Raw genomic sequence first — 20,113 nt, 5'->3', positions numbered from 1 at the left:
ACCAAAACAACATTTTTTTTTATGGACAAAGGCTCCTTGTTATCGGTATAAATTGGGTAAATGACCCCCCAGGTCTCTATTTTACAAATCAGGACGTCGTTTGCCCTGGGAGGTAACAAAGTGATATGAGACTCGATTATAATTACTAAAAACTTGGTAAATATTACCTCCATAGATAATAGCATGTTATGCATCAAATTAACAAGCATTGTTTGGGAAGGCTGACCTCCCAAAAATAGCAGGCCAAATATCATTTCAAGACCTTATACACTTCCCCAAGAAGGTAAAATTACATCATTTAGCACCTATTCTATTTGCACCCCATAATCACTCTATAAATTCTTCTAGTCAACAACAAACCCAGTGTAATCCCACAAAGTGGGATGCAGGTGTATCTGAAGACCTACTAGCATAACACATGAAGGTAGAGACTATAAATTCTTGGGTCAACAACATCGTCTAATCACTGAGTGAGAATGCAGGTAGGATAGGATAATATGCAGATCTTACTGACCTTTGTGGGATAGAGAGGTTGTTTCCGGTAGACCACTTGGTTAATATACACCATTCTATGCCCTATACACATAGGATTGACATATAGCCACATAATCGTCGCATTAAAGATTCTACATACAGTTTTTTGTTAATTACAATCAAATTGGTGTTCTATGGCTAAGCGCTCTCAGTTGTCAAACAAATATCCTTCCTTCTTCAAGAACCAGAGTGCCCCTTCTGCTGCATGCTCAGCTGCATCTTTCTTTTTTGCCCGAGGTTCTCCATAAGACTCTATAACTCTGGATGTTTCTTCGATCTCCACCACCACCCGGAAAGTAAACCTGAAGATGATTTGTCAAAGTGAAGGAGGGAACATACATAAGCAGTTTGGAAAACATGGAAATTTTGCGGTTGTTCGAGGGCAAACATAAGTTATTACTACTTTTTTCAATCTCTCTCACTTTCTCTCAATCTATACAGGGACACTATGTCGAGGACTTTCGGTGCACAGTGCTAAAAAATAATCAAGAACGAAGGATGATGTTGGTGGTGTCAACATTTCTTGGTTAGATCAGAAGAAAGCGTCATAGCAATACAAGGGTCCTCATGGACAACATTATACCATATGACCAGCAGGAATTTTTCTTTAATCATAGGTTCCAATAATTGAAAGTAACAACTGCAAGTGCAAGTAAATATCAAACAATTAAATAGTGAAGAAATTAACCACATGAGTTCTGTCAAAAAGACAAGGCAAAATATGACTGCTTATCGCTACCATCTCAAGCAGAAGTTCTTTTCTTTGTGGTGCATTGCTTTCTACCTCTCATTGGAGGAACTCTTCAAAATTGCCCAGGCTTCACGTGTTACGTCATTGTTATTTCCAGTAAAACTTTTTATTTGTTCAATTTTGAGCCATTTCATGAAACTCGATACTTTGCAACTATGTAATTAGTTAATTCAGTTGTTTACTACCATTTAGTTTTACTTATTCATGATTCCAAGAATCTACTCAAAATTTGGGAATGAAAATAAGAACTACTCTTTACTAGTTCGGTACATACTCTTTCAAGTGGCTTAGTCCTGTCTCCTTGCAACATTCAAATATAGGAGGTTTCCAGCAGTTGGCAGCACACATCTCATGCAAACGTGATTTTGCCGATTCATTTTTTGAACCACCTGAAATGTTTTGGAGTAAGAAAATGACAACATGGATAACAAAGCAGATAAATATCCTTTTTCATTGATACCTGTAGCTTTTGAATCTGCATTAGAGCCATTACTCATGATGGTCTGCTCAGAATTGCATTGTACAGCTGCCTCTGGGGACAACAACTTTCTCACAGGCTTAAACTTGAAATTGCAATTCCTTGCAAGTTCCTCACTAATAGGGGATACTTTTAAGTCACGATCACTTTCAGATGTTTCATGCTTCTCCAAGTCATCACAACTAGCAGCAAGAACACAGGGTGTTTCATCATATCCTATCAGTTTCGGTTCCTCCTTGTTGGCTGTTTTTAGCACTTGCTCCAGTGTTTTGGACTTGGGCCTATAGCCTTCAGCCTGCACATTGGAGAAGACATAATTAACCTGAAAATAGCTATATACGGAATGCAATATGAGAGGTGCTAAAGATTGGAATACTAAAACGCAAATTACTTAAGAAACAATGATAAAACAAATGTACACAAGGAGAGCGTAGAAACATTGGTTCTGCCCTCTATAACAACGGCTGATAGCACGCAACTGCTGGGAGAAGCAAAGAAAATAAAGCAGCTTGCATTTCAAGGTTAAAACTCTAGCAGGCAAGATCGTCCACCAGCCAGAAAGGATAAACCAAGAGTCGCAAGCATCCACAAGATTAAAATGTTATGGGACTAACAGGTGTTGACTGACCATTTTAGGGGCATTCAAATTCTGGTTTTGAAAGCATATTCACTCCAATTTGCAACTGCAACAAATCAATTGCCTTCTCCGAATTTCATTCAAATGTTATAATCGCTAATTTTAAGTAGTTAATGTTCAGCAATTCTCTAACTTTTTTGGCAATTAAGATAAATGAGGAAAATTGAAGTAAAAGATCCAAATTTCCAACTCGGTAAATGAATAAAAGAATGCTGAGAATAAGGAAACATAACAATATAAGAATCTTCTATGAAACAAAGAATTTTTCAGAGGTACTTTTTCAAATAACAAAATAAGAAATAAAGAACAAAAGACAATTTAACATGGAGTGCACGTTGTGAGAAATATAACATAGAAGAAAGAATCTATGGGATTGCATGAATAATTATATCTCATGCTTCGATCTATTTATATAAAGATATTACAATGGAAATGTTTACACTTGACCAATGTGGGACATTGTATAAAACTACTGGACTGTCTACTATCTAACACTCCCTTCAACCAATGATGTGTCTGCCGAGCTTGTTCATAATATGTTCTAGACTTTAAATTCAGCATAATAAAGCCACCAACGCCCCACCCTTTAGGACCTTATCATTCTACTAGTTGCTACAACCAATACCCAAATACCTGAAGGTCAAAATCTCTAAGAATCGATGCAGCAACAAAGGTTGCCCTGAACAAGCCAGGTGATTCAACTCATTAGTGACTTGAAATATAGAGATTTTCTCAACACCTTAATTACAAAAATCTACACCCTGTTTTTGTGATAAGTAAACCTTCACTTTCACATAACACAACAACTAATCCTCAAGCTTACTTTCCTTATTTTATATGGGCATGAAGAATTAACCAGAAAGACAACCAAACTGATCAATTGTTTGCACCAGAATGTGACATTTTCCTGATAAGCAATATTTCAAGTATCAGTTCATGCTACTGAAAGCTGGTTGTTCAGCATTTCGTTTTCTTTAAAGTACAAACAAGCTGCGCAAGTGACACCCTGCATTCATTTTGCTCACATAGCATACAGAAAGAGCTCCCACAAGAAGAAATAACAGAGACAGTCAACTGTAAGTACCTTGTTTTAAGATACTAGCAGCTGAAATCAAGGTGCACACAAAAACATAGAACGGTGAGATGCATACCTTCAAGCTTGAACATAATTTCTGTGCAGCCATTCTTTCGGCAGCCTTTTTGTTGATATTGAGAGCAAAAGCAGCTGTAGAAAAATTCTTCCCATTCACCTTAGCCTCAACTAGAAATTTGTTATCTTCTTTTAACGACGGGAACTCTAAATGCCAGCCATAAGACTGGCAAAGTTCATGGAGTTCCCTTGACGGATTAAGCTGCAACTTGGTAAAGCTCATGACGGGCTTTAAGAAGGAGAGCATAATATGCCAAGCACGGTTCAAGTCAAACCCTGTGTCAAGTAGGATTGCACCCATACAAGACTCCACCAAGTCGCCAAGGGCCTAAACCAACCAGTAAACATGGGAGCAAAATGAGGATTTATCTTTTTGATCAAGTAATAAAATTTATTAAGCGCAAAAAATACCCGCATACAAGGAAGTATACCAAAAAAGTAGAAAATCTCACAAAAAGATATGGTTTCCCACGAACGAAACCCAATCTTCTATATCTACAGGAACCTCGAGGATGCACCCAAAAGAAAAAAAAAATAATAAGGGAAGAGAGGCTATTCCTCCAATGTACAAAATCCTTCTCTATCCATCAAAGTAAGGGTTCATCTTCTAAAGGTTCATCAAGAAATGATTGAGCAATTTTCCTAACAGTTTAGGAGAGAAGCAACCAACCCCAGAATTACTTCATATATACAACTGCTTCCATATACCATCACAACCCAATTTACCTGACTAACATTCCTTATTAGTAGCCCTAATCTCTTTGCTTTTTCACTGAACCACAAATTCAAAGAGGTAGAATGATGCAAGAGACAACTTGAGAAAGATGAAAACAGCATTTCTTTCTACGTGAGTTTGTGGCCCAAGCCCAAGCGTTCAAGGATGTTTATGGTACAGGTTTAGATATCATCATATTAACTGCTAATCATGTCTATTTTACCCTACCAATATCCTAATCTTGATATGCTAATTTTTTTTTCCTTCTGACAAATAGGTAGATTCCATTAATAAAGTACCAAGAAGGTACTGAAAGCATACAAAGTACAAACTACAGCACAGCTGCAATTGTTAGTCTCAAAGCTTCTACAAAGTCCATCTGCTGATCTAAGTCTTCTGCCATACTACCCCTACACCACAAGCAAAGATTAAGAAGGCAGCTATTCTTAACTCTAGCTATACGATTCTTCCTATTCTCAAAACATCTCTTATTCCTTTCCAACCAAATGGTCCAAAAGAATTTAACATCAGCTGAGTAATTCATTGACTTTCATTTTATAAGGAGCCCTACTCATCCAAGAAGCTAACATGCAGATGTTCCCATTTTGTTTAGTAGGAATGCCGAAAATAAGTTTATCACCTATGGTTGAGGTGAATCTTCTAGTTGAAGTGTGTTATCATCTCACTTAAAAATTTAAGCTATTAGAGATAACACGCATTTATTACTTAATTATATACTCAACACAGCCCCTCACGTGCGGGCCTGATTCTTTTTCATGTGACGAGCATATCATAACTCTTTTTGATAACGGTTGGCAGTGAGACTTGAACTTAGGACTTCTACCTGAAAGCAAATCTTTGGGATCAAAATAATCAGGTGTCACGGGAAAGCTAATAAAGCAAAACTCGAACAACGATAAATTAGATAATAAAAGAGAAATATACCAAAGGAGACACGAAAAATTAATGTGGTTTAGTCAATTGACCCACACCGACTGACGGCGATGAGTAATCAACTATATAAATGAGAATACAAAATATCGAGCGAATGACCTTACAAAATTCACAAAAAAAAAAAAAAAAAAAAGGCTCGCACAAGTGGCAGGATAACACTTGTGTCTCGCAAATTCTCCCCCTAAACAAGATTCTCTAACCTCTTAGGACTTGCAACACCTCGTACTCTCATACTGAACCATATCGGTAACATCCCGTAAGTTCGAGTTAGGTCCTAACGGAGAGTATTGGTATTACAATGACATGATGGTTATATGAATCCCTTCGGGATGATTTCGGGCGATAGATAGTCGTTTTGAAGTCAAACCGAAGAGTGAAGTCCATAAGGCCTTCTAACTCCGTCTAAATCTGAGACAGTCTTCATTCATGGCCAGTTTTAGAGATTTGCATTAGTAATTTGAGAAAACTTCCTTCTTGGAAGTTGTAGATATTTGAAATACCTTTCCAACGGTATATTATGGAGGTCAAACGGACATCCGTACAAAGAGTTATGGCCATTTTACTGAAGGGTGGCAGAGCTGAATCTTCACTGGAAATTTCACCCAATGTATGCCCAAGGAGTGTTGGACGTACTTCCAAGCACGGGCCATACATCCTAGGACGTACATTGCCCATTTTTGGCAGAAAACTCATTTAAAATGGGTATGGTCTTATTTTGCTCCCATTTTTCATTCTCCCAAACCCTAAGAACGAAATTCTTCTCTCCCAAACTCAAGATACTCTAAGGTAAGCCATTCCAAGTTAATTCTAGCATGTACCCATGATTACTAATCAAGAATTCATCATTCCTAACCTAGAGTTTTCAAGAAAACCCACATAAAGATCAAGATTCTAGCTATTGGAGTTCTTCTTCAAAATTCAAGTTTTGGAGCGATTAAGGTATGTAGAGTTTCTATATAGATTTGCTTCATAGGCAAGTCAACCGGGTGAAGAATCCCGATGTGTGGTGTTGGGCCCAAGGAAATAATGGAGTGCTCTCTTAGTGAAGTCTTTTTATGAGAAACTTTTGGTTAGGCAGGAAGTTGATTTCCCATGTAATGCAATATGGGTTACAAGTGTCTTGAGGTGTGTGTGTTTTCACTTGGCTAGCCACTAGAGGAGTGACTTTGACGGCGGAAAATCCTAGAAAAAGAAAGGTTGTTTGCATCAGTTGGTGCTACATGTGCAACGAGACAAGGGAGGACGTGAACCATCTTCTTCTACATTGTAGGTTTACCATGAGACTGTGGTGGGACATGTGTGGGTGGTTCAATACTTATTGGGCAATGCCAAGAACTGTGAAAGAGTTGATGGTCAGTTGGAAGAGCGAGAGGAGGAGGAGAAGACGAAAGGCTTGGAACAAGGTTCCGCTTGCATTGATGTGGGTAGTTTGGAATGAGAGAAACAAGAGAGCTTTTAAAGGAATAGAGTCAAGTTTTCTCAATTAAGGAGTAGTCTTCGCTCCTTATTTTCTTTTGGTGTAGTCGAAAGTTCCTAGTTGTATAGAGGATTGGGTGGGTTAGAGAATCATATTTTGTAGATCCTTTATCTTTTGGTTTATCCCTTGTATACGGTCGTTCTGTGGCCATGTTTATGAATGAAAATACTTTTACTTGATCAAAAAAAAAAAAGGTCTACGTGTGGGAATATCATTGTTCTTCCCTACGCCTCTTCTTCCATAAAAGTATGATTCTTTACGAAAACTAGGATTTCTAACCATGTTCATGATAACCCTAGGTCCATGTCCCATGATTATATTATGTATTGAATTATTATTAATTCTTCATTGAGTGCTTAATATTTCATTATGATTATTGAGAATCTGTCCGTAATCCATGAAAACCCATGCTTTGCATTCCTTTGGGTTCTTACATGTAAATTTATGAACTATCATGATATTTTCAAGAAAAGCTATACATGTTTTACAAGTTTCATGCAAGAATAATACGAATGATATCCATGTACGTGCAAGTTATGATTCATGAAAAGCCACAGGCAGCAAGTGCCACTTATTTTCCATGTTCATGTTTTTGGGAGTTGCGTGTCTTTGCGAAGAGGCTTCGAGCGACCTCGAAACTACGTAGCCATCGTAGGATGAGGATCGCTCCACCCATGCTTAGGACGAGTTCTCATAATGACTGGATCCTTTCACAATATTATTAAATCTCATATCCCCGCTAAGTATGAGTGTTACCTGGTCATAGGGCAAGTACCCGGACCATGTTATCGGTTATATTCTTGCTCTCCCTACTCATGATACTTACACACGTGTTATATATGTATATGTACTCATGATCACGATCATGTTTCGGGCCGGTCTCTATTATGTTATTTCCATGTCCCATATTATTTCGTTCGGTTGCTTTACATACCGCCACGTTGATGTCTTGACGTCCCTTTGTTGCCCGGGGCATTTCACGATAGATTCGGATTTACGGGACGACGCACTGCTCGGTAGGACTTGAGACTTATCAACATTGGTGAGCCCTATCTCATTCGGGTTTAGTTAACTCTTTATTTTATGATTATATGCGTTTAAGGTATCTTGGGGCACTTGTCCAATGAGTATGTTTTCCGGTCGGACTCGTGATAGAGGTTTCATAAACTGAACAAGTCAGTTATGTTATGTCAGACTTTCAGAGTCGGTTAGCCATTTTGGTTGATTTACGATATTATCCGCATTCATGATTTAAACAAGTATTCTATTTAATATTGACTTACTATGTTTTACAAAGGCTCACTATGCATTCATCTCTTATTCCGCTTCTGATACGTCTCATAGTAATTTAGCAAGCCACGTGGTTCGCTCGGTCACATGTAGTAAGGCACCGACTGCCGTGTTTCGCCAAGACCATGGTTCGGGGCGTGACAGGACTACAATGTGGATACTAGCAAGTGAGAAGAAAGGAACCTCAACTTATAGGAATCCAAAGTCCTCCAAGGAAAGGATTAGCCAAGGATGAGAGGTTTATATTTTCCTTTAGGAAAAGGAAAAATCAATTGTGGTCAATGCGTAGCCCTTCCTTCAAAGGAAATGAAAACCCAAATATGGTAACAAGATCAGGGCAAACACCTAACAATTCTCCCCCTTGACCTGAATGTTCTAACAAAAAAGAATGATCCACCTTCTTCACATTACTCTTTAACAGGTTGAATCTCTATCTCCTCCACAAAAACCATCAACGGGTTGAAAATCAAAATCTCCCCGTTAAATCTGTCTCCACACAGAGTAACACTACGGTCAAATTTCTCAAATAAAAATCTTCATTATCGTCAAATTGGCCGTGACTAGAACTAAGCCCGCCATGAACTTGTCTTGAACCTTGCTCTAAAAAGAAAATATAAATCTCCCTTATTATTTTTTTTTTTTTGTGGGAACCCACAGCCGCTAGACTTTGGGTGAGCACAAGGTAAACCCAGCTCCGGTACAATAGCCCGCAAACCACATAGGAGAGACAACAAGCACTAAGGGGTTAGAGAGTCTTGTTTAACGGAAGAATTTGTGAGAGACAAGTATAACCCTGCCACTTGTGTGAACCTCATTTTTCAAGAGTGAACTTCGTAAGCTTAGGTCTCTCTCAAACTCTCTTCTTTCTCACACTTCTGTTGCTTCTTGGTGCTTTATGCAGTATATCATTCATCAGGACTCTCCATTTGTCCAGATGCACTCCTGTCAATCGGGCATGACATGGGCATTGTACCTCGTATGTATCCTTCCATGTATGGTTAGGGTCTATCTAAAATTCGATGCAGCTGAGTTGGATAAATACATATACCCGACTAGATGCTCATGTTCAAGTACCGGACTCTGAGCCTTACCATCTGCAACGGAATCTAGGTAGAATTCTAGATTGCTGCTTCTGTTTTTCACTACTGTTTAATTCCAATACAATGGCACTACTCATCTCCACTATACTATTCTCTTTTGACAATTCTGGGCCGATAGTTTCCAGTTTTTCCTTGCCCAAGCTTTGAAATCTGGAGTGTTGAATGTATGGTCTACAAAGCCCTCCACCGAGGCTATGTTACTCGGACTCTTCAAAAATGGACACAGGTGCGTGTTGGATCCTCCAAAAGTAGTGCATTTTTGAAGGATCCCACATGAGTGCGGCATCATTTTTGGAGAGTCCGAGCAACATAGCACCGAGGCTGTCAAACAAGTGTTTGTCGACCTACTTCTTTGCAGTAATGACTTGCTATCCACTTTTATTAAGATCCAAATTCTTATACTTGAATTCTTTCATAGGAACACACTACAATTTAATTTCTTACATTTATTGGATGAAGGGCAAAAAATCTATACTACATCTAGTGTAAGCACAAACTATTATAAACTCTGTATAAGAAACTCCATCATCCATCAATATGTAAGACTTCATCAACAAGTAAATAGTGAATACCTTTGGACAAGCTGGCTCTTCAGCCAGCCTTTTCACAGAATCTGGTCCGCCGATGAAATTGGCATATCTAGTAATTGACTCACGGAGGCCGCTAGAATCACAAAGTATATAGCGGTGGAAGCTTTGACGTACTGCAACAACTGCAAAGGTGTTGTTGTTTACCAAAACTGATCTCAGATCAGTCAACTGGCCAGGCTTCAGTTCTGGGTACACAGAGTATAGATACGATGTGATCAAATAATCAAGGACAGCATCTCCAAGAAACTCCAATCTCTGCAAAATAAAATCAAATGTTCAAAGAGAAAAGTTGATGTAAGGGTAGTCATAGCTCGCCTTACACAACAACCATAAAGGATACAGAAAAAATAGGTTATTAAAGAAGAGCAATTTCATACCTGATAGCAACCCCCTCCGTGGTTGTTATAAGATGGATGGATGAATGCCTGAATGAGCAAACCCTTATGGACGAATGAATAACCTAATAAATTTTCAATGCCCAGAACATCTATTTCATCAGCAACTGGCATAAAGACTTTGCTTGCAGAGCAGATACTTCTTACTTGTGGTTCTTTGAAATCTGTATGGATACCAATCCATTTAAGAAATGCAATTGCTGCTTTGAAGCCAGAGTCCACTACAAAAGCACCAACAAGGGCTTCAACTATATCAGCAATTGTTTTCTTACGCAACCAGTGATGACATTTGCTACACCTAATTTCAGTCTTTTCACCATCTGTCCCGCTACCACAATGACCATGTATGTTTTTTTCTGTTTGCTTGTTACAGATTACAGGACACAGACGGCCTACTACATAGAAGTGGTTGGGTTCAAATGATCGATCACGTATATATGCCTGGCACAAAGAAAAACCTAGAGAATTAAACCAATTGAATTAGAGTATGCAGTTTAATCTTATATTCATAATTTCAGATTTACGTTCAATTATTGATATACAGAATGCTATCTGTCTTAGTTATCACACGAAAAGAATAAAGAATGCAGAACTGTCTAACTTGAGACTCCAACAACATAGCTCACTAGAAATTGAGGGAGCTATTTTAGGATGGTGAGTATGCATGTTTTACATTTATGGCTTGCTCTTGAGAATATTCAGATATTTGTGCTGAGGACCGCATACTTGTCAGTCTGAATAAAACATGTCTTCATGCTAGCAAAAGGAAATGTCAGCTATGACTGAATATTAAGGTGTATCAAGACAACATCAAACAAACTTAGTAGGATTAATTTGTTTCAATGATGACAAAGAAAAGCATTCATTAACAGCTAATCAAATATAAAAAGAACTTAATGCGTTAAAAGTGTGCAGTAGAAAGGAAGTGCCTATTAAGAGTCTAGTATCGAGCATTCCCACATCCTTCATGTATTTGTTTCAGGCTCCGGTCAGTGTTACGGAAAAGCTGGAATGACTTCAAAGAAACTTTCTATGGGGTTCGACAGATGGGGCAAGGAAGTTTCACTTGGCGCGGTGGAAGACTGTCACGGCTTCTAAATATTGGAGCGGGCCCGCGTTTAAAGACTTGAAGGTTTTCAATAAGGCCCTATTAGGCAAATGGTTATGGAGATTTGGGACAGAGGAATATGCTTTGTTGGAGAGAGGTGATAGCGTTAAAACATGGGGTCTGGAAGGGGTCTTGGAGGACTAAAAATATCAGTATGCCTTACGGATGTGGGTTATGGGGGACATTTTGAAGGGATGGGAAGAGTTCAGCATTTTTGTGTATTTCAACGTAGGGGATGGGAGGGAGTAAATTTTTGGAGGCATAGTAGTGTAGGGACAATATTTTGAGACTTGCATTTCCTAACATAGTCAGAATTTCTGTCAAAAGGAGATGACGGTCCAAAGAGTCCGGATGATACAAGATAGAGAAGTTTTTTGGGATTTGAGGTTTACAAGGAATTCCAAATGGATAACCATGATATTTAGAAGTGGGGAGCGGGGAACAACAGGATATTTTCTGTTAATATTTCTAAGAGAAGCTTTGGGTTAGGGAGGAGATTGCATTTCCACATAATTTGATTTGGGTACCTTAGGTTCCGAGAAAGATGTGTTTCTTGACTTGGCTAGCTACAAGAGGGGTGATATTCATGGCTGAAAATCTAAGGAAGAGAAAGGTTACTAACATTAGTTGGTGCTTCATGTGAGAGGGCTCGGGTGAAAATGTTGCCCATCTCCTTCTTTATTGTTCGGTAGCCTCGAGATTATGATGGAAAATTTGTGTTGGTTAGGAATGACATGGGTGATGCCAGGAACCCTAAAGGAGCTCATGGCTTGGAATGTTGCTCCACTACCACTTATGCAGGAAATATGGAGAGAAAGAAATAGGAGAGCTTTTGAAAGTGTAGAGATGAATCTTGCTCAATGGAGAAATAGTTTTTTATCCTTTATTTCCTTTTTGTGCACCATGAAATCCTTTATGTTTAAAAGATTGTGTGACTTTTGTAGAATACCATATCTCTCTGTAGTTTTTTTCTACTTTTTGATGTACTTCTTGTATACGGCTGATTTTGTGCCCAAACAATATCGAAAAGATATTTACCTTATCAAAAAAGTCTGCAGTAGAAAAAGTTTGTCGTTATAGACACCAAGGAAATCCCCTCTTTTACTTGGTTGATAGGAGATCATCAAACCTTATACTCCCTCATTCCCAATTTATATGATAATATTTCTATTTTAGGTACTCTCAAAATGTTTAACCCATTCCATTTTCAACCTGTGAATGTATCAGATGTTTATTACTCCCTTTATCCCATTTGTTTTACGGTTATTGAATAGACAATTTTTATTAGTTAAATTAACTTATTTATTATTATAGTGAAGAAGCCATTAACGTTGTTTCATACAATGACAAATTATTTGAGGCCTCAGAGTAATCAAGACGGATGAATTTTTCTTTTCCCATATGCTTCAACCAAGAAGAAATTCTAGTTCTGCTCTTTTATTTGTTTTTTTGGACCATGTGAGATGAGAGGGAGCCACACAGGCATCTGTGTTTGTGCCAGACAATGGTTTCAATAGACACCTCAGTGTATGCACTTTCTCACGATGAAATAATGTAAAATTTGCAATTAGTCAAAAACCATATTTTGAAACAAGAAAAAGCAAGCATTCTCTTATCTGAACATAAACGACGTGCTGTCACATCACTGAAGAAGTTGGTCCATATCTAGCATTTGGAGTTTACAGCACCATTTACCTGTAATTTGTTTCTGATTGCTACCATGTATAGATTGGAATTGTTCACATTGTTCGAGCGCTTTCTGGTTAACTGTCCTTCATCAAAGGCATCGTGCGAAAGAAAAAGATGCCTCCCAACTGCAAACTTGAGGAATGCATCACCAAGCACTTCAAGCCTTTCAAGAGAAAAGGCTTCATTGCATTTCTCTGTAGTGAGTGCTTGAAGAACCTGGTCCGGTTTCAGACAATTAATAGTAAACTAGGAATTGTATCTGGCATGATTCATAAGATATGAACAAATGATACATGCAAAACAAATGTGTTTGATTGAGGACATACTACTAAAGACATATTACTAAGTATGGAAGAATCCCTTACATGATCTATTGCTACTTCCTTTCCCTCAGGGAAAGAAGCAGATAGACAGCCCTTTAGTTCAATAGCGACAAGTAAGCTTTCCAGACGATGCATCATTGATGGCAACAACGATAATGAGCTCCCAATATCTTTGGAAAATCCAATTATCTTGAGCTGGCAAATTTCAGGAGGTAGTTCAATAAAGTGCTCCTCCTTATCACGCAACTCTGTAATAGGGGGCCAAAAGAGAGAGTCATTCATTGCAAAATAATACACCACTTAAGTTATTGTGTGTCTCAGAAAAATAGGCATGAAAGAAAAATGATCTTATTTTCAACGGGGGAATAACAAGCTGACATTCTGAAAATGTGGTAAGTTAAATCAAAGTAGAAAGCTCTTCATCTAGCCGTAGCTTGTCAGACGAAAGTATTTGAAGTCCATAAGATAATCATATAATCGTGGACATTGTGGTCTTGATCTCTGACCTAGCAAGGTGCTTTATCATTTTGTCATGTCAAGTCTTGGTGAAGCTTAGTCCCAAAAGACTTACTAAAGTTTTAAAAGAAGACAGAGCCCTTCACTAGGAGCTGCTTGGCACATTACCCCAGTGCAGATATCCTCTAAAACAAAATATCCTCTTCTTTTAACAGGTAATAGCTATTAAAACCAAGTAGCTGCCATCCATTATCTATTGCCCTATCAAATCCACAGGTTTCTATAAGTTGCGAGCCAGAAAACAGATCTCAGTCAGGCCTTAGCACTATTCACCTACGTAAGCTATAAGCAACTGGACCTCTCACTGCAATATATTAGGTGGCAATTTTGTTATTTCATACCACCGTTCCTGTTGACTTTACCAGAAGAAGCTAAAGTACATTTTGCGTGATGAAAAGCTGATGTTGAAGCGAAGAGTGCAAAAAAGTCAAGGTTCAGAGACTATTGAAGCAGCAATGTTACTGTTGAAACTAGAAAGTAGCGTAGGAAACCCATGACACTTTGGGCTTTAGTTAGTTTCATATTTATTTCATACAAATCTTTCAACTTATCATTATAGCTATTTGATGTCATTTCTTTTCAGTAGTTCCTTTATCAGAAAGAATTAGGATTCCCATTTAGAACTAGGGTTCTTGGGTGCTCTTTCTCACGCATAAACAGAAAAAGACCAAACTTTGTCAGCATTCAACCATTCCATGTCAATGATACTTGCCTTTTGAGTTCTATCATTGAATTTGTTGTTTCTTTGGTTTCATGGCAGAAGCACACTGGTTTTTGCTTCAAACCACATTAAAAGCTATGCTTCAACATGAATCAAAAGTAAAACCCATTCTTCCAACCACCCCCCTCCCTTGCATCACAAGTCTTTATGAGTTTTGCAATCAAAAGGAGCTCAACTACAGCTTGAGCAATAAACAATTACCTGAATTGCCTTTCTTCCGTAGTAAGTTGTCCAAGCAGAAGAGCTGTTTTGCTTTTATTAGTGGTTGATCAGGGTATGAAAGACGGACAGAGAAACTGTAAAAGAAATCTCACCCATTAGAAAATACTTGATACATATTTGTAGAGATGATCAGATCTTCAAATACGGTGATGACAGAATGTTTTTCTTTATGAGAAAAAAAATATTATTAAGCAAAGCGCAAAGTAAGAAGACAAGATATCCTCAATAAGTAACATCGAAAGATATAAAACAAATGTATCTCTAAACAAGAAGAGCATGCCAGTCCCTTTGGAGGTCAGTTGGTGCATCCTAAAAAATACTCTGACTTACACAATTGCAATGAAAAGAAACGTATTCTTTCTCAAACTAAAGCCGGTTGTATTGCTTCCTAAACAAGAATACACAGACATCAATAACGGGAAGTTCCCAAAGAGGTTACTGCTCGTACACAGGAGTTATCCCACATTAATTAAGTCATTTACCTTATCAAAAAGGAAAAAGGAAGTTACATCATCAAGAATCAACTCTGTTTATTACTCAGGACTCGGAGTAAGTATATAAAAGACATATAGTGACAGACCATAATACATATTGTCAGGAAAAAAAAAAAAAAAAAAGAGACAGAACTTCCAAATGCATATGTTAGAAAATGATTCAATTCGTTTTTCAGCGCCAATTGGTTAGATGCTAATTGATCTCATCCAAACCCTTTTAACTGCTGTTCTCTTTGCATCTAATTTGTAAATTTTCCTCCTTTTCTGGTCACAGCAGACTGAGGTTGGCAATGGGAAAATTAGGGCCTATTTCCACTTTATTAGTACTTGAATTACTAATCTGGTTTACAGTAAAACAAGATTCTCCGGGCAGAAAGAAAGCATGCGAATGTATATGCAGGTAGAATCAACAAAAGAACAGGTAACCCAGTTGGTAAGCAAACAAGAAATAAGAAAGTCATTTTTACTTACTTATCATAATAGTGCTCGACATGGGTTTTTGAATCTTCTTTTTTTGAATCTTTATACATGCTGTATGCATTTTTGTCTTTAACAACATCAGATATGAAGAAAAATGTATCCTTGCATCGAACATATACCAAACTATTGGCAACATCATGAACTCTTTTGGAACCATTGGCAAGTTGCAACTGCTCATCAAATTTAGATATCTCATTATTGTCTGCACATACTGAAGTCCCAAAAATTGGTGATGACAAGCATCTTCTGACAAGCTCCCAGTCAACAGATATTTTATTATGCCCAAACAAATTGACGGGAAGCAGTAGGTAAAACTTAGAAGCTGAGTCGACATAATCATTTTTTTCCAAAGACACAAATTCTGAAATGAACTCAGAGCGGTCAAGAATGATCTTGAGGAACATTCTCTGGAACTTCTCTGCTAGTTGTATCTGCTAAGAGAAAGTAATCAAAATACTGAACAGAGGCTTTCTGTTTAAAAAAGAAGATAATCAAGTAGTTAAACCTCATTCTTCTCAAAATTAGTAGCTCCTGATGGAATAAGCTCTGTCTCTACAGATCTACCGCGTTCCAAGTTGAGATCAAGTTTCATTCTTTCAGCCTCTTGGGGTAGAGGTGCTTTCAGAAATAGGCCAAACTTCTTATAAACCCTATCAACAGGGCGAGGCAAAAATTTAACGTAGTACGAGTTAAGGCAAACAGGATTCTCTGTCTCAGTCCATGGTTCTTTAAAGGCAGCAGGAACAATCATCTGATGGAGCTCTTCCCGTGCATCTTCGCCTGTGACATCAAAATTACAATAATGACAACAAGCACCAAAATAACACAAAGCACATTAAAAATGCTGTTATAAGAATAATACTCCCTAACCATCAGAGCTTTCTAAGTCAGAAAAATCATGGATCGGGTCTTCATCTTCATCTGCTTGATCAGGCAAAAGATAATCAGTGAGTGCTCCAAGTTCATGCAATCTCTTGCAGGCTCTTAAACAGGCATCTTTCTTAGCAGCTTCAATAGAAGATTGAGGAGCGCTGACAATATGATGCACTGCAGCGTTTGAAGGTAAAATTAATTTGCAAATAGTTCCATCTATGTCATCACAGTAGAAGAACTGCGGCTTGGGGCAGAAATACCTATAAAACAAGCAAAATGGAAAGAAATGAACTCATGTTAAACCATGAATATTGAGTTCCGAATGCAAAAGCCACCTATAAGCAATATAGAACAGAATATACTATAATTAGGAAAAGGGAAACAGAAATATCAAGTGAAATTCAGTACAAGATCATACTCGTCACGTGGAAGTTTGGAACAATAATGGTGAACCAACGAAATGCTTGATGCAGAACTTATGGTTGCACCAGTCATATCTACTTTGTATATATTTTCCTGAAAATCTGCCACTGTTGTGCAAGATTTCCTGGAAGAGATCTCATCATTCATCCGAGCTTCATTTCTTGCAAAATGCTCAATTAACTGAAGCTCCCTTTCGTTACCACTGCCAAGAGGTTTGCGTCAGAGATATTGCTCTGATGAACTTGACTGGTAAGAAGGTACAGAAAGCATAAACTTTGGAGATACCTATCAACTAAAAAAGCATATTCAGACTTTGGCATGCGGGCACGCCCTCTAGACTGTATGAAACTGGCAACAGTTTCAGGAAGATCAAATCGTATTACTAGGCAGCATGTCTGGATATCAAGTCCTTCCTCGCCAACTTTGGTTGCAACCAATAAATTGAGCTGTCAAATTGAGCAAAGGATATGCAACCAATCTCATACTGAACTATCGGAGATAGAAACAAACATAAACTTGGAGTTCCCTCCCAGAGGTCCTCCGGATAAGAGAATTTAGCGAGCAGAGAAAGAATCATTACCTCACCAGAACGGAACTTATTGAGAATGTTAGATGTATTTTTTCGTGACATACTCTTCAATCCCGAGTGGACTCCTACAAGAAACCCGCACTTCCAAGAAGATAAAACTTTCAGACGCCGAAGCATATATGAAAGGGACCTTGCAGTCACGATCCTATTGACGAAAATTATGCATTTCATATCTGGTTGTACCCTGAAAATAAAGAGAGGGAGATACCAAATTGCAGAATATGAAGTTGAGTCAATTTCCATAGCGACTGAACTAACAAAGAAGAAGAAACATACATCCATGACATCAAACAAACTGAAACATTTTTCTTGTACGTAATGGGTAAAGCCGCAAAGGTATGATATGACAGCAAGAAACATACATTAATGACTTCAAACGAGATCAAATATTCTCATTTCTATGGGATAAAGGTGCATTATGAAGGTATCTAAATGACTAAATCCTTATTTTAAAAGCGGAGGGGCTACCAAGCTGGTTAGGTTCAAACATACAAATACTTGTATTCAAGACTTTAATTCCATATTTCTCCATAGAGGCCCCATTGTGGTGTCTTTAAGTGTAATTGAGAGAAAATGCACAGAAGCTAAAGAATACAATGGTAAGAACAAAATCACGACGAACAAAAATCATTGCAAGTAGAAAGATCTTTTGCTTCAAGCATATTTTGATAGAATTAAGAAATTGATATTTCTATTTCCCTGATACAAAATGTATAAAGTAATACATCAGTTTTAATCGTTTATAGTCCTATTCAAAGAGACGTTTTCGGGCCAAACAGCATTATGCCTTTAGCTGCTGCCAGAGTGACTTTCTAATAATATGTGATAACTGATCATCTAGTAAACCAAACATTCTATGATGCACCCGTTTCAATCTTTTGTCGAATGAAATGACAATCTGCTTTTACATGCTTCATTTTTTCAGAAAATACTGCAGCCTGATTGTCACAGATCAATTTAATTGATGCATCTCCTTCACACCTAAACTCTTTGAGAAGTTTCATTGAAGCAAGATGGAAATTCTGTGACTATGCTTGAAGATGACACTCAAAAGAATATAAAGTTTTCATAAGAAAAAAATTAGCCCCAGCCGTTAAAGGAAATATTATCTATGCTTCCAGTTTTTTTATTGTATATTTACATGTGTAAAGTGAAATTTTATAGGTCATCACATAAATTCACTATCAATATTTAGTTCAATTATTTTATTATAATCGGATGCAATGATCCATAAGAACACCCCTCAAACTGGATTTTCCAATTCTGTTTCCAGCTAGTTATAAATCTTGAATGAGTTACAGAGATCAGGAATAGAAAATTATTCATTGTGCTACAGAATGACTAACCCGAAGTTGGAAAGGATTCCAATTAGACATAAAAGCTTTTTGGAAAAATAAGGCTCCTTCATAACTTCCACTACTGCCAAATCAGGATTCATACCATCTGCATGAAACACATATGTTAGACTAGTAATGAACGGATGAAAACAGCATATGCATATTCGGCTGCAACATAAGACATTCTTAAGAATCTCTCAGGGGGGCACGGATCATTGATTGGGCTTATATTTGCAGGAATTGACTTTATCTTAAGCCCTTAGTCTTCATTAAAAGACCCTAAAGCACGGCAAATAATTCAAAATCAAGTCTGAACTTTCTAGAGAGAGGTAAAATGAGGTGTGAAAAGATCACTCTGCTAGTCCAGTACTTCTTTCATTTCAATCCATATCAGCATCAGTCTGATATTATAATATGTTGACTTGCAATCTTGCACCCCAGGCTTAGCTCTCTGTAGTGGGGTGGTCTTTCTAGGTGAGATAATGAGATCAAAGCATGAAAAACGGCTGCCTGTGATTTCGTATTGAAGCTATTATCTCAGCATAGTGTCCCTACCCATGATGATCTAAAATTATTGGGCCCTCCAACTTTGATATATTCAACGTGCTTTTTACTTATTTATGAATATTATATAAAGTATTAAAGATATATGCCTGAGACTCAGTCGATACCAAGATCAATCCTGGAAGTACCCTTCTATTCCTCCAAGCGAACCTTGCCCTAAGCAATGGCAAGCCGATGAATTCACAGTTAGAAATGAAGATAAAGCTAAAGAATTCCTCTGGAACTTTTCTCCCAATGGTGAAAATGCTCTTCCTTTTTGGCAAAATCAGCGGCAATCACCTAGGCATATTTTCCATTGCATCTAACTCAATATTTCCTCCCGCAGTCTACATTTCTTTCTAAAGTCCCTATACACAGCTAATGAGATCCATGTAAATCTGGATTGATGTGAAATTTCATTTACTCAGTTTAGGTGGATTAATCCTCCTCCCTGTATGCTTCTTTGTGGAATGTGTTGTGCTGTCTAAGAGCACGAAAGGATAAGAAACCAAATTTAGCTTTTGGAGAAGAAGCACCCTGCTTAAGCCGTGAAATGCCTTAAATTGATTCACAAGCTCAATTCAAATATCTTGATTTCCATTAACAAGTCAGACAAGATCAGAGCCTGCTATTTCATTTCTAGAACCAAATAATCCATGATCAGGCCAGCAAATCTTATCTAAACTGGAACTCATAAGAATCCTTGTAATGATGGTAAGAATAC

The 20,113-nt window shown here is 37.8% G+C and overlaps 1 protein-coding gene across 2 annotated transcripts in view; it reads right to left on the bottom strand.

The window, feature by feature from the left end:
* Positions 1-501: 501 nt before the first annotated feature.
* Positions 502-20,113, bottom strand: part of LOC132039906 (dicer-like protein 4) — a 32,186-nt gene continuing 12,574 nt past the window's right edge. Inside the window, exons 10-25 of one of the 2 annotated variants that reach the window (XM_059430459.1) lie at positions 18,856-18,952; positions 17,501-17,693; positions 17,206-17,366; positions 16,916-17,122; positions 16,495-16,757; positions 16,130-16,404; positions 15,616-16,058; positions 14,630-14,724; positions 13,234-13,439; positions 12,875-13,084; positions 10,054-10,512; positions 9,659-9,931; positions 3,552-3,878; positions 1,746-2,058; positions 1,560-1,674; positions 502-836 (exon numbers count right to left, since the gene is read on the bottom strand). In XM_059430459.1, coding sequence (XP_059286442.1) covers positions 683-836; positions 1,560-1,674; positions 1,746-2,058; positions 3,552-3,878; positions 9,659-9,931; positions 10,054-10,512; positions 12,875-13,084; positions 13,234-13,439; positions 14,630-14,724; positions 15,616-16,058; positions 16,130-16,404; positions 16,495-16,757; positions 16,916-17,122; positions 17,206-17,366; positions 17,501-17,693; positions 18,856-18,952 — 3,791 coding nt within the window. In that variant the 3' untranslated portion in view covers positions 502-682. The remainder of the gene's footprint in view (positions 837-1,559; positions 1,675-1,745; positions 2,059-3,551; positions 3,879-9,658; positions 9,932-10,053; positions 10,513-12,874; positions 13,085-13,233; positions 13,440-14,629; positions 14,725-15,615; positions 16,059-16,129; positions 16,405-16,494; positions 16,758-16,915; positions 17,123-17,205; positions 17,367-17,500; positions 17,694-18,855; positions 18,953-20,113) is intronic. The other variant, XM_059430460.1, reaches the window with a different exon arrangement.

The sequence above is a fragment of the Lycium ferocissimum genome, chromosome 12 (genome assembly GCF_029784015.1).
Source record: "Lycium ferocissimum isolate CSIRO_LF1 chromosome 12, AGI_CSIRO_Lferr_CH_V1, whole genome shotgun sequence".
In the NCBI taxonomy this organism is placed as follows: Eukaryota; Viridiplantae; Streptophyta; class Magnoliopsida; order Solanales; family Solanaceae; genus Lycium; species Lycium ferocissimum.
This window is presented reverse-complemented; position numbering and strand designations above follow the sequence as displayed.